The sequence below is a fragment of the Artemia sp. Qi Xiang Cuo genome, chromosome 1 (assembly GCF_049724085.1).
Source record: "Artemia sp. Qi Xiang Cuo chromosome 1, ASM4972408v1, whole genome shotgun sequence".
Taxonomy (NCBI): Eukaryota; Metazoa; Arthropoda; class Branchiopoda; order Anostraca; family Artemiidae; genus Artemia; species Artemia sp. Qi Xiang Cuo.
In genome coordinates this window covers 74,963,019-74,978,670 of record NC_142794.1, presented here as the reverse complement: position 1 = coordinate 74,978,670, position 15,652 = coordinate 74,963,019, and the positions used below count along the sequence as shown (strand labels likewise).

General features: G+C 35.7%; 1 protein-coding gene and 1 pseudogene across 1 annotated transcript in view; both read left to right on the top strand.

Annotated features, from left to right (window-relative positions):
* Positions 1-15,652, top strand: part of Cul5 (cullin 5) — a 145,423-nt gene that overhangs the window by 58,785 nt on the left and 70,986 nt on the right. The window contains exon 3 of the mRNA XM_089096188.1: positions 516-698. Within this exon, the coding sequence (XP_088952314.1) occupies positions 516-698 (183 nt within the window). The remainder of the gene's footprint in view (positions 1-515; positions 699-15,652) is intronic.
* Positions 8,170-9,726, top strand: LOC148956724 (aspartate--tRNA ligase, cytoplasmic pseudogene; annotated as a pseudogene).

The window sequence follows — 15,652 nt, the reverse complement described above, 5'->3', positions numbered from 1 at the left end:
CATTTTACAGAAGAGCGAGGTACTCCGGCCCTTCCCCCCTCGAAATTGTTCCATGGAACTCCCTGGTACAACAATAGCATAAAATTATGCTTCCGCATTTTTGACTCCCTCTACTTCCATAGAAGAGATCGCCCAAAGCCTTTTTTCTCTTTATATTTTCATTTTATTAACTTATAAGTTTTTATAACGCAGGTCATAAAACACATAAGAATAATGTTGAGATTGCTTGAGACTGAGTCAGTTGTAGTGCTGTCTCGTGTAATTTGGTTGGTCTTGAATTTTTTTATTCGAATTTTATTAAGATAAGAAACACGGCTATAATTAATAATAAGAACAATAGTATACAAGCACATATTTAAGTTGGAATGGTCGACCAATTTGCTGTGACACTTACTGTCAAAACCTGTAAAATTCTTTTGTATTATACCAATGTAAATGACCTTCAAATACACCATTTAAATAATTTTTCTGAATACAGTACATTGCCAAGAGCAAATTTAAATTTTTATTTATAGAGGGTACTCCAGCATCAGGATGAGCAAGCCCTTTTAAATGCTTACATATCTGAATGGACAAGGTTTTGGACACAATGCTCGTATTTACCAATGCCTTTTGTGCAACTGGAGTCTTGTTTACTCGGCAAAACAACCAGCAATCCTCAAAGAAAACAACCAGTACAAGAAAGTATGGTAAAAAAGGTAAGTGCCGCAGAATAAATTATCAGTTCCATTATATGACGTTTTTACCAAGACAATAAAATGCAAATAAACACGAAAATTTCCAAACGAAACGTATTCCCATCAAAACAGGGACTAAGGAGCCATACGAACAGTGGCGGTTCTAAATCTGGGCAGGGGAGGTATACCCCCCCAGTTTTTCTGACATCTGATGTTGAATTTATTTTGTTTCACACTTTTACACTTACTGTGGTAGGCTCGTACCTTGCCCCCCCCCCTTGGATTGTGAGGCCTAAAACCGCTAATGCATAGGAATATGGCCAACCAGGATATGTATCCTTCCCCTGGTGTATAATAAGGTTAAAGAAAACAAAATGCGAATTTAATTTGATATAAAAAAAAAAAAAAAAAAAAAAAAAATAAAAAAAAAAAAAAAAAAAGGAGCCTGATAAACGAAGAACAGAAAAATGGTCTCTCACAATTTATGCGTCATAACATCTCAGAGTTTCTTTTGAGTTCATTATTTCCTTGGTATATTATCAATGTCTTCATTTCAAAGTTGAAGTTTTAATTTTTAGCAGTCACAAATAAATAAAAGGAGATCTGTTTCACGCTGCAGAAAAACCTCTTAGGGTTTGCGGTCGCGCAAAAGTACACATAATTACTTACCTGATAAAACAAATAATTAGATAAATCTTGTGAAAAATAATAGTAACAAATCCAGTCTCTGTCATTCATCAATAGTCTCTCCTTTTTGTAAATGTATAATAACCATTAATATTTGAAATGAATAAGGTAATATAAATTTTTGTAAGTTATCTTGTTTTTATTTTTGTTTTGAGATAGAGTAAAATAATCTTCAATTTTGAGGTTTCTTGTTTTTGCCTAAAAATGCTTTTGTCAGTTTTCTGAGATATCTTAGCTAGTTGTACTGTTATTCATACTGCTAAAAATAGACTGCATTGCATTTTGTTGCTCTGATGCTTAGTGTCTCCAAAGTCGGGATGAAAACCCATCGACCAGTTTTGATGGGTATGCAAAGACGTTAGTAGAGATGGTCGGTCAGAAAACATTCCTTCTCCCTTTCTTCAAAGGAAAGTTTAAACGGAAAGCATTGAAATGTGGAAAAGTCTGGATCCTGAGGTCTTTAAATGCACTTCTTTTTGAGCATCAGAGCTCCTCACTCCGAGAAATCATAATGTTGTACCTAATGGTCAATATAATTGTACGATATAACCAAGATTATTAATTTATCTTCTGTGAGTGCTTTCGAGAACACAATTGTCGATAGTTATAGTTAGGTTATGTTTGCCTCCCAAAATACCTGATTATTAAAAAAATTCGTCAATTTTGTTTCCTATAAGTACAGGAAAGACTAAAATGTTAGCCTCTTTTGTTTATTATGAGCATTCAAGGGATCGAATCTGCAGGTAGGAGCCATTTTAGGAAGAAGGTAATAGCAAATTATCGATTTTAATTAATGATAATTGGCCTCTGGAATGCAGCCTATGTCAATATTGTGTGCTGTATGTTTTATAAATGAGCTAACCGGTTTGGAGCCACTGCCACTCATTTAATCTCACCGTCTGTAAATACCGCTGGAATATAGTGAAAAAAGAATCACATGTGTAGCCTCTTGATCTTTTTACCAAGTTAAAAGTTTTTAACTTGAACTTGCAGCAAGTTTGCCTATCCTTATGAAAGGCAACAAACTATGGTTTACTAAAATGGCTGGTTTACTAAATTTAACTCCTGTATTTTTAATACAGTAAGGACATTATCACTCATTGGAATCTGTTGTATACATGATCTTGCTTTTTCCGTTTGGATAGGATCAGAAACTCCAATGAGGGCAGGGTTGCCACTTCGTTACGATGAAATGTCGCTATTTTATTAGCAAAATACTACTTGACGATAAAAAGTATCGTCATTAAAAAAAATATCGCAACATGGGCGCTAAATTTATTCACGTTTTTTGCGAAGCGTCTTTGTTGCTAAAGTTTAAACGTGACAATAGAACACTTGATGGTTTTCCTTGAAACCACCTTGAAACCATCCCAAACCCACTAATCCATCTTATTTTTAATCAACTACATGCGCAGACAATACGACCCTGACTGCACAAGCGATTCTAAAACCTATTAGAGGACCTGGGTATAGCAAGATTTCGGTCTTGCCACCTCAAGATGTGGAACAAGAGAGTATGAAATATAAGGAACAAACTTTTCTTTTAAATTATTAAAAAAAAACAAGTTTTTTTTTACTGAAAGTAAGGAGTGACATTAAAACGAACCAAAATTATTCCGTATATGAAAGGGGCTGTCCCCTCTTCAGCGCCTCGCTTCTTATACTAAAGTTTTTTATTACTTGAAAAAGTAGAGTTGTGACAAAGAGGCAATCTTTAGCGTAAAGAGCGAGGCATTGAGGAGGGGAGAGCCCCTTTCATATACGGAATAATTTCTGTTCATTTTAAGTTTTAATGTCGCTCCTTACTTTCTGTTAAAAAGCTTTTTTTTTATTTTAGTTTCTGAACGTTTTTTAACTGATCCAGGTTTGAATTTGGCTCACCGTACATGAAAATTGAAAAGAAACTTGCATATTAATTTTGACAAAGTTTCCCCCCGTGTAAAATTTCCTCTGGAAAGTTCACCTCTGGTAACTACCTTCCCAACATGAAAATCTCCCCGTATAAAGCCAAAATTATTTATTATTTGATTGAGGAGGCTGTCCCTCCTTAACACCTTGGTCCTCACGCTAAAGTTTGACTTTTGTCCCAATTCTTTAAGAACGACTACTGAAATATAAGGGTCGTTTGCATAGAATAATAAGAATCTTCCTTAAAAGTACAAAAAAAACTTTAGCCTTGAAAATATTTTCAACTGTATGCAGAATGTTGAAATGTTACAAGAGGAAGTGTAAAGTAATATTAACTATTTTCAAGTAGCGCATTGCTAAAAAAATAAAAACAAAAAAAAAACAAATAATCTGATGAAAAAACGAAACAAATAATTTTTCCTGTGGAAAACTCTCCCGTGGAAAATCCCCCACCCACGGAAAGATACTCCAACTTGGTAAATATTTCCCCCGGACAATTCCCCTTAATATCCCTTGGAAAGTTCACCCCCGGGACCTCCCCTCCCCATAGAAAATTATCCCCGTAGAAAATCACCCCAGCAGAAAATTCTCCACCCTCCCTGGAAAATGTCTGTATACTTCCCAATAAGAAATGCTATACATAAGCAGTGAGCTAATTTCCTGACTTACAAACCTTTCCCCAAGGGCTGTGGGGGGCTATGTTATCCACAAAGACATAGGTACTGGGTTTTTCACTTATGCTGAATAAAATGGCTATCTAAGAATTTTGATCGGTCTACTTTTAGGAAAAAAAGGTGGATGGGAGGGGGCCAGTTCCCCTCCAATCTTTTTGGTCACTTAAAAGGAGCATTAGAACTTTTAATTTCCGTTCGAATGAGCCCTTTCTCGATATTCTAGGACTAATGGTTCGATGTGTTCACCCCTGGAAAAAAAAAATAAATAAACACGTATCCGTGATCTGTCTTCGGGCAAAAAATACAAAATTCCAAATTTTTGCAGATGAAAGCTTGAAACTTCGACATCAGGATTCTCGGATACGCTGATGCTGTGATTTTCATTAAGATTCCTTGACTTATAGGGGTGTTTTCCTCTTTTTTGAAAATCAGGCAGATTTTCTCAGGTTTATACCTTTTAATGTGTAGCACTAAACTTAATGAATATTATATATTTGGAACCAACATAATAAGCCAATTCTGTTGATACATCAATTGATATCAAAATTCCATGTCTTAGAGTTTTGGTTGCTATTGAGCCGCATTGCTCCCTACTTACAGTTTGTTACCACGAACTATTTGATATAAGCACATCAGCTTTGAATAAAATGGAAAACAAACCGAAGTTCAAACTTTGAACTTGTCACTTAGAAACATCCTTGTTTCGAGTGTTCCATCAGTTGTTCTTGCACATTGGATTGCTTGCACTATCCATGCTAAAATACGAATTTCTTTGTTTTTTGGGGTGGGGACTGTATACCTCTGGTTAGGGGTTTTCGACCATGGCGATTTCAATGGTGTACTTTTTATTTTGATCCAATGCCAGTTTCGAGAGGTTTCGGGCTTTTTTTGGAAATAAGGGAAATTTATTTTGGTGCTAAGATTAACCTTGAAGTTTAATGGAGGTAATAATTAACATTGCTGAATCAGCATCAAATAGTATTTTGCGTAGAATGGTTTATCTAAAACACTTTTCTTATTTTTGGTTACTGTAGACCGAGATTTGCTCTTTACTAGGTTGCAGCTACTGATGCATCCATGGTGTCTAAAATTCGTTGAATACAAACACTGACAAATCACTAGAGTCACTTTTTCTACTGACTTTTACTATGAAGTTCTTTCCACTCTTTTGCAAACTGCCCAACCTTACTTATTTTGTTCTAAGATCTAAGGTACCAGTACGGCAAACTTCTGGATATGTTTTGGACCAGCATTAAAGCTAATATTGAGCTACAGGTTCTCAATCTCCGAAGGATGTCTTGTAGTTAGACTAGTGTTTCTTCTTAGCTGAAAAAGAATTATTTACAAGAGCTAGCTAAATCAAATAAAGTAAAAACTATGTCTCTAGTGCTGCCTCCAGATCAGATTTAGCTTCTGCCCACTCGTCACATACACTTTCTTCATCCAACTTGTCAGGGTCATCTATATCAGAAGCGGTAATAGCAATATCCTCATTTATGACATCGGGTAGATCATCTTAGTCTGCATCAATCTCTTGCTCTCTACTTAAGCCTTCTTCCAGTTCATCATTGTCGTCAGATTCACATGCAACAACTTGCTCTACATCAATTTCTCCCCCGAACTTGAGAGCATTAGTTACACAAAGGTGAAGGAGATGAAGAAAGCAAGAAGACCTTTCAATCACCCCAAGGAAGCAAGTTTAACAATAGCGTAAACGCAAGCACTTAAAACGAAAAAAAAAACGAAATAAAAACAACAGAAAAAACAGGTTAACAAAAAACAGAACAGAAACTGAAACAGGTCTGACTAAAACAGATGTCTTGTTTCTGTTTTCTGTTCTGTTTTTTTGAAAAACAGAAACAGAAACAGGGTGACATAAACAGAAACAGTGCCGATGCTTATTGCTAACACAGACAACAATAGCCTATTCCAGTTCCTCACCTAGGCCTTGTGTTTTGAGACGAAAGTAGCCATGCTAGAATTTGAAGTCAAATATTCCAGTGAACCATGTCAAAATCAAGCCGGTTAATTTTTTTTTCACCCGACCAAGATCTTTCTGATTTTTTTTCAAAATATAAGTATCGTTGCTAAAATAGTCGTCGGTCTTTTATATTGAATTCAAAATAAATTTAATCAAGTTTTGCTTCTTCTTCTTCAGGGCAATTTCAATTGGGAATTGGAATATATTAGATAAACTAAATTTCTGAAAACGCCGTCTATCCTGATCCCTCCAACTCTCGCCATCTTGAAAGTTTTGAACTTCTGTTCTTCTTTTTGTTCTTTGATTTATAGTATTCGCGTCTCATACTTTGCCTAAAATCCATTTCCTCCTTTAGGTGTGTTAACATCCTGCATAGGTAGCACTTGTGAGCTTCTTTATCTCTTCTCTGTTATTTTAAAAGACTTCTGATAAAATCACCTTTTTTCAAAATTATTTTGCTATGTCTTGGATTATTCTTCTAGTCTCGCTCTCTCGTAATATATTTGGGTTGGTTCTCCAACATGTTTGCTTCGGGTGGGGGGGGGGGGGTAATGGAATGGCGCTTTCTGGCTTAAGTTTGAGAGGAGCAATCAAAGCCGTATGATCCGTGAAAAAAAAAGGCACACAGTAGGTCGACATGATGTCTTGGTAAGCTTTTCTTAGGCTGTTGGGGCTTCCAAATGCGCAAATCCGGGTTGCAACGGTTGCTAGCAACCTAGTAAGAGACGATCACGTCCAATGTTAAGAAATATAAAAACCCATAGTTCCTAACAGAGGAGTCAGATCAAAACAAAAAGTATACCATTAGAACCGCCTTCTCCAAAACCCATGTATAGGAAACTTTCTGTCCCTTGGCTTGAACAGCAAGGAAAATATATTGGCTTGAAAATCATAACAGTAAGGAACGAACTTCAGCCCATAGTAACTAAGATTATAATTGAATTATATTAAAAGATGATCATTAGAAGAACAAACCGTTGCATATATTATACTTAGTTAGCAGCCTGATTCTTTGAGGCTCGTACATAAAGAACCTATACAATTTATTATAAATGGGGCCTATGCTAGTTTCATCGGATATAGCTGAAAACCTAGTAAAGAACAAACCACGGCACAAAATAACTAAAAGTTAAGATAGTAAAATCATCTTTTGAATGGAAGTTAGTTGCCTGACTTTTTGAGGTTCGTCTCTTGCTTTACAAAACTATACTGGTTGGAAACTATACTGGTATAGGAATCTTATAAATAAAACTATACTGGTATAGGAAATTTATAAGGGAAATTTTGTAGTAAAGAACAAACTGAAGCCCAAAGAAACTGCACCCTGTGGCTCACTCATATAATCTTCATTATTTTAATTAGGATGTAAATAAGACGAGTTTCTATTCAAAATTTTAAATTTAAAAGATTTTGCTTTAAGTTCAACATTAAAAGTTCTCCCCGACAGGGAATCGAACCTAGTTCTCCCACGTGACAAGTGGGTATGCTTACCATTAGATCAGATAAAGAACGAGCTCTAGCCTATAGTCCGGGTTGCAGCCGTAGCTAGCAACCTAGTAAGAGACGATTACGCCCCATAGTAAAAAATAAAGTAGCCCATAACTCCTGAAAATAGATCAAGATCAAAACAAGAAGTACACTATTAGAACTGCCTTGTCCAAAAGCTCTAAATAGTAAACTTACCGTCCCTTGGCTTGAATAACAAGGAAAATATATTGGCTTGAAAATCAAGAAAATTGGCTGTAACCACGATATTCTCCACATATGGAATCTTTTTTTCTTTCCGTTTTTTCCCTCCTCGGCTAGCTGGGCACTGAAAAATCATAGAGAGCTGTATAATGGCTCATTTTAAAGGAAATTGCTACATCTAGTGCCTTTTGTAATTAAAAATTATAAATTTTTTTTTCAAATAGAATAAATTTTGACAAAAAAACTGTATTTTCATGTACAAGCTTGATGAATGACATTATAAATGTATATAGATTATAAGCATATATGACGTAATAAGTGAATGCAATATTTATACACGTTCATCTCTCGACAAGATAATTTTATTTTAGTTCCAAGTTCCAGATCGCTAAAGTTATTATGTAAACTGCAAAAATATTTATGTTGACTGAGCAATAATTTTAATTTATTAATTAAAACTAGAAACATTCCTGAAAATTTAAAAATTTGATTTATTTTTTGTTAGGTTATGGGTACTTGATGAATTAAGAATTAAGCCTGAAGTGGATTGAAAATTAATATTAATAGATTATGGATGATCCTGATATTTCCTCTGGCCACTATGGAGAATTGCCATTAAACCAAAGCCAATTGAAGACCCAAAGGAAATATTCAAATGTTAAAGATTTAAATAAGATGGTAAAAGACACTCTTGTGTGGGCGCAAGGACGCTTGCATACTTGTAGAGGCAAAGGGAAACAATGTTTTATATTAATCCGTCAGCAAGCTTATTCAATCCAAGGAGTTTTGGCTGTTGGAGAAGGTGTTAGCAAGCAAATGGTCAAATTCACTACTGGGGTCACAAAAGAATCGATTATTGATGTTCAAGGGTATGTAAAAGCAACTGAGCGAAAAATCGAAAGTTCTACCCAAACTGATGTTGAACTCCATATCACTGATATCTTCGTAGTTAATAAAGCTGAACCAAGACTGCCATTGCAAATAGATGATGCTGCCAGACCAGTAACAACTGTTGACGAAGACAAAGAAGCTCCCTCGATAGTTGTAAATCAGGACACGAGACTGGATAACCGTGTGCTTGATTTAAGAACACCAACAAACCAAGCCATTTTCAGATTGCAAGCTGGCATTTGCAAGTTGTTTAGGGAAGCACTTGATGGAAGGGGTTTTGTTGAAATTCACACCCCGAAGATAATTTCAGCAGCTAGTGAAGGCGGTGCCAACGTATTTGAGGTGTCTTATTTCAAACAGAAAGCTTATTTAGCGCAATCTCCTCAGTTCTACAAGCAGATGGCAATTGCTGCAGACTTCGATAAAGTTTACACAATTGGAGCTGTATTCAGAGCTTAAGATAGTAACACCCACAGGCATCTAACCGAATTTGTGGGCCTTGATCTAGAAATGGCATTTAAACATCATTACCACGAAGTTCTTGATGAAATTGGGGCCCTCTTCATTGGAATTTTTAGAGGATTGCAAGAGCTGTACAAGGATGAAATTGCGGCCATCTATCGTCAATTTACAGCCGAGCCATTTGAGTTTTGTGATCCCCCTCTTAGACTTGAATATAGAGAGGCGGTGGAAATTCTGAGGGATGCTGGCGAAGAGATGAATGATGAGGACGATTTATCGACCCCTCAAGAGAAACTCCTAGGCAGGCTTATCAAATCCAAGTACGGGACAGATTTCTATATTTTGGACAAATTTCCATTGGCAGTGAGGCCTTTTTATACAATGCCAGATCCTAACCATCAGAAATGGTCCAATTCCTATGATATTTTTATGAGAGGAGAGGAGATAATGTCTGGAGCTCAAAGAATACATGATTCACCAATGATTATAGAAAGAGCTAGACATCATTCTGTTGATTTGGAAAAGGTGAAGGGTTACATTGATGCTTTTCGATATGGCTGCCCCCCTCATGCTGGCGGAGGAATTGGCTTAGAAAGAGTGGCAATGCTCTTTCTTGGACTGGACAACATCAGAAAGACGTCAATGTTTCCTCGTGATCCTAAAAGGCTCACTCCTTAAATATGTTGTTTGTTTGTTGGGATGCCATTTTATGCAGGTCACTTACACTGAATAAAAAATGTGTACCAGAAAAAAAAAATGGGTACTTGATAGGAGTCTTAAGAAGTGTTAATTTTTTGTTAGTTTTTATAATAAGGAATACATTAGCTAGCTGCCTGATTTCATACAAAGGATCGGTCACGTTAATCATTATAAATGGGAATTATTCAGGTTTTATCGGTATCATGGCTGTAGAGATTGATGAAACCTAGTAAAGAAAAAAACAACGTGCATATTGGGCTTAGTTTTATGCCTCATTCTCCGAACTTTGTCTCTTACTATTCCAAAAAAGAAAAAACCGAAAGCTTTTTCCTGTTTTTATCTGGGCTGTAGTGGTAGCTAGCAACTTAGTAAGAGACGATTACGTTCAATACTAAGAAATAAAATTTGCATTAAAGAACGAACTATATCCTATAGTAATTTCATCCAGGTTACAGTGGTTGCTTGAACCTAGTAACAGACGGTCCCGTCCAATACTATAAAATATAATAACCCATAACTTCTAAAAATAGATTCAGATCGAAATCTAGGATACAGCGGTAGCTCGCAACCTAGTAAGAAGTTATTATGTAAACTCCAAAAATATTTATGGTGTTTGAGCAGTCATACTAATTTTTCAATTCAAATTAAAAGACACCTGAAAATTTTTGAATTAGTTTTTTTTTGTTCGATTGAAACAACGAAAGTTTTATCTCTCACTTCAAAGTTATAATTGTCTCCTGGAACCCAACTTTTCGCTTAACTTCTAAAGTGTGTATCTTTTATGCTATATTTTCGAAAAAAAGAAATTCAATTTTTTATTTTATTTTAGTTTACATTTCAGAATCGCTAAGGTTATTATGTAAACTGTAAAATATTTGTGGTATCCGAGCAATAATGTTTATTTTTTATTTCTAACTAGAAAAATACCTGAAAATTTAAAAATTAATTTTGTTTTTGTTAGGTTCTTGCTACTCGACGCATGACTGTAACTCGTCAAGTTGTTTTATACTAAGTAGTTTATACATTAACAAGATATTATAGTCTCAAGAAAACAAAATGAAAGAAAAAGGAACCGAGAAAAGTATTAGAGTCGAGCAATCCAAATATCATAGACAGCGCAATAGCGCTGCCTAAGTAAAGAACGATGCTGGTACAATTTTTTTTTTTTTTTTACCGGGGCACTTTGTATCGAAAGAATTGTCGTAGAAACTTCGAAAAAGGCTAATGCGATTGGAAATTAGAAGACCTTGTGCCCTTTTTACTAGTGGAAAGCGATAGGTGGTAAACTAACCCCCCTCTCACGCCCACCATTTCCCTGAACACATCCATTCAAAATTTTGGGATAGTTATTCTGTTCAATGTAGTTGAAAGGTCACGAAATAATGGCTTTGATGATGACAAACCCCACACAGCCTCCGGGGCAAATATTGTAAGTTATGTCCTGGGTGCAAATAAGGTTCTTATAGAAGTGCTGTCATAGAAACTTATAAAAGGATTCATTCAATTGGGAATTGAGAGGGCTAGTGGCTAGTCTGTGGAGGGGGCTGTCATCGTCAAACACGAAATTTCCAGAACTTTCAACTCCGTTGAACAAAATGGCTATCTCAAAATTTTGATTGGATGGGTTTGGGGAAATGGTGGACTTGAGAGGGGGCTTAGTTGCCCTCCAATCACTTTCGACCATTGAAAAGGACTCTAGCCCTTCCAATTTCCAAGCAAATGAGCCCTTTCTGAAGTTTCTACGACAACGCTTTCTATAAATACCTTATATGACCCCGATGCCTAACTTACAACCCTTGCCCTGAGGGCTGTGGGGGTTGTCATCCTCAAAGACCTAATGAGCCCTTTTTGAAGTTTCTACAACAACGCTTTCTATACTAACCTTATATGCCACCAGGGCGTATCTTACAACCCTTGTCCTGAGGGGTCGGGGAGTGTCATTCCAAAGACATGATTTTTAGACCTTTCAACTACGTCAAACAAAATGGCTATCTCAATTTTTATTGGATGTATTCGGGAAAATGGTGGGTGTGAAAAGGGTGTTAATTTTCCTCCAATCGCTTTTCATTATTAAAAGAGGCACAAGCCCTTCCATTTTCCAATCGAATGAGCTATTTCGAAGTTTCTACGATAATTCCTTCCAATACGAAGTGCCCTGGTAAAAAAAAATACATTGTGCCAGCATTATTCTTTACTTAGGCAGCGCTATTGCGCTGCCTATGATATTTGGATTGCTCGACGCTGATGCTTTTTCTCGGTTTCTTTTTCTTTCATTTTGTTCTCTTGAGACCATAATATCTTGTTAATGTATATACTTCTTAGTATAAAATGACGTGACGAGTTAAAGTCTTGTGAGCCCTTCATCTCTTAGATAATTATTTTCAGAATTTAAAAATTATTATTGTCAAGACATCACTCCAAAATAAAAAGTAATATGTATCTCTTCGTGGAGTTACTATTCCCTGATATTTATCCCTTAGTTGATAAGCAATTATTATTTTAAGCCTTCGTCTCTTAAATAATGATTTTCATAAATTAAAAATAATTATTCTAGAAACATCCGTCCAAAATAAAAAATAATCTGTATCTCTTAATGGAGTTTGCATTCCATGAGATTTATCCCTTAGTTGATGGGTAATTAATATTTCAAGCCTTCATCTCTTTTCAATAATTAGTTTAAAAAATTTATAATAATTATTCATATGATATCTTTCCAAGATCAAAAATAATATGAATATTATATCTGAGATACTATTTCCAGAGGTTTATCCCTTGATTCATAGTTAGACCATACTTTAATCATTCATCTCTTTTAAATAAATATTTTCAAAAATGTAATATAGTTATTCTCAAAACATCCCTCCAAAATAAAAATTAATATATATCTCTTAATGGAGTTACCATTCCCTATGATTTATCTCTTAGTTAATTAGCAATTAATATTTTAAGCCTTTATCTCTTTTGAATAATTATTTTATCGAGTGATAAACGCTCTCATCTAAACCTCCACACGTAGGACAAAAATACGGACCAGCCTTGGACCTTTCCCTCCCGATAAACTTTCTTCTTTGGCCCAGTGGTAAACCATCAACCCTCATTTCAGTTAATAATTTCGTTTCATTTTTTCTTCAACCCCACCTTAAAAAATAAAACTTCACCCAAAATGTCCTTCAACCGACAATAAGGACCCACTGAATTCAAAAGCGAATGTTGGGCCTGCCATGCCTGAGGTCCTGTCATGCCTGTATTTCATGGTCCTGTTTAAACAGTTATTTTATCAAGTGATAAACGCTCTCATCTAAACCTCCACACATAGATCAAAAATAAGGACCAGCCTTTGACCTCTTCCTTCCGAAAAACTTTCTTCTTTTGCCCAGTGGTAAACTATCAGCCTTCATTTCAATTAATAACTTTATTTCATTTTTTTCATTTTTCATTTATTTCATTTTCAAACCCACCTTAAAAATTAAAACTTCACCCCAAATGTTTTTCAACCGACAATAAAGACCCACTGAATTTGAAAGCGAACGCTGAGCTTGCCATGCATGTATTTCTTGGTCCTGCAAAACGCTTTCAACTAATCTACTTACTTGGTCCCCCCCATATCCTTGAGCCCTAAACCATTCCCCCACATATGTCTTAATCCACATTGATCTAAGACACTCTTAATATGGTAAGGCCACCCCCTACCTGAGCTGTCTTTCAAAATTTCTAAATTTACAGCCTTCATCTCATACACCCAAGGCATCACAACAATTTTTTCTCAAATCCTAGCCATGTTAATAAGTCTACGACTTCTTAAAGAAAACAAATCTATATCACCTCTAACTTGACTTACAAACCTTTCCCCAAGGGCTGTGGGGGGCTATGTTATCCACAAAGACATAGGTACTGGGTTTTTCACTTAGGCTGAATAAAATGGCTATCTAAGAATTTTGATCGGTCTACTTTTAGGAAAAAAAGGTGGTTGGGAGGGGGCCAGTTCCCCTCCAATCTTTTTGGTCACTCAAAAGGAGCGTTAGAACTTTTAATTTCCGTTCGAATGAGCCCTTTCTCGATATTCTAGGACTAATGGTTCGATGTGTTCACCCTTGGAAAAAAATAAATAAACACGTATCCGTGATCTGTCTTCGGGCAAAAAATACAAAATTCCAAATTTTTGCAGATGAAAGCTTGAAACTTCGACATCAGGATTCTCGGATACGCTGATGCTGTGATTTTCATTAAGATTCCTTGACTTATAGGGGTGTTTTCCTCTTTTTTGAAAATCAGGCAGATTTTCTCAGGTTTATACCTTTTAATGTGTAGCACTAAACTTAATGAATATTATATATTTGGAACCAACATAATAAGCCAATTCTGTTGATACATCAATTGATATCAAAATTCCATGTCTTAGAGTTTTGGTTGCTATTGAGCCGCATTGCTCCCTACTTACAGTTTGTTACCACGAACTATTTGATATAAGCACAACAGCTTTCAATAAAATGGAAAACAAACTGAAGTTCAAACTTTGAACTTGTCACTTAGAAACATACTTGTTTCAAGTGTTCCATCAGTTGTTCTTGCACATTGGATTGCTTGCACTATCCATGCTAAAATAGGAATGTCTTTGGTTGTTCGGGTGGGGACTGTATACCTCTGGTTAGGGGTTTTCGACCATGGCGATTTCAATGGTGTACTTTTTATTTTGATCCAATGCCAGTTTCGAGAGGTTTCGGGCTTTTTTTCGGAAATAAGGGAAATTTATTTTGGTGCTAAGATTAACCTTGAAGTTTAATGGAGGTAATAATTAACATTGCTGAATCAGCATCAAATAGTATTTTGCGTAGAATGGTTTATCTAAAACACTTTTCTTATTTTTGGTTACTGTAGACCGAGATTTGCTCTTTACTAGGTTGCAGCTACTGATGCATCCATGGTGTCTAAAATTCGTTGAATACAAACACTGACAAATCACTAGAGTCAATTTTTCTACTGACTTTTACTATGAAGTTCTTTCCACTCTTTTGCAAACTGCCCAACCTTACTTATTTTGTTCTAAGATCTAAGGTACCAGTACGGCAAACTTCTGGATATGTTTTGGACCAGCATTAAAGCTAATATTGAGCTACAGGTTCTCAATCTCCGAAGGATGTCTTGTAGTTAGACTAGTGTTTCTTCTTAGCTGAAAAAGAATTATTTACAAGAGCTAGCTAAATCAAATAAAGTAAAAACTATGTCTCTAGTGCTGCCTCCAGATCAGATTTAGCTTCTGCCCACTCGTCACATACACTTTCTTCATCCAACTTGTCAGGGTCATCTATATCAGAAGCGGTAATAGCAATATCCTCATTTATGACATCGGGTAGATCATCTTAGTCTGCATCAATCTCTTGCTCTCTACTTAAGCCTTCTTCCAGTTCATCATTGTCGTCAGATTCACATGCAACAACTTGCTCTACATCAATTTCTCCCCCGAACTTGAGAGCATTAGTTACACAAAGGTGAAGGAGATGAAGAAAGCAAGAAGACCTTTCAATCACCCCAAGGAAGCAAGTTTAACAATAGCGTGAACGCAAGCACTTAAAACGAAATAAAAACAACAGAAAAAACAGGTTAACAAAAAACAGAACAGAAACTGAAACAGGTCTGACTAAAACAGATGTCTTGTTTCTGTTTTCTGTTCTGTTTTTTTGAAAAACAGAAACAGAAACAGGGTGACATAAACAGAAACAGAAATAAAAACAGAAACAGTGCCGATGCTTATTGCTATCACAGATAACAATAGCCTATTCAAGTTTCTCACCTAGGCCTTGTGTTTTGAGACGAAAGTAGCCATGCTAGAATTTGAAGTCAAATATTCCAGTGAACCATGTCAAAATCAAGCCGGTTAATTTTTTTTTCACCCGACCAAGATCTTTCTGATTTTTTTTCAAAATATAAGTATCGTTGCTAAAATAGTCGTCGGTCTTTTATATTGAATTCAAAATAAATTTAATCAA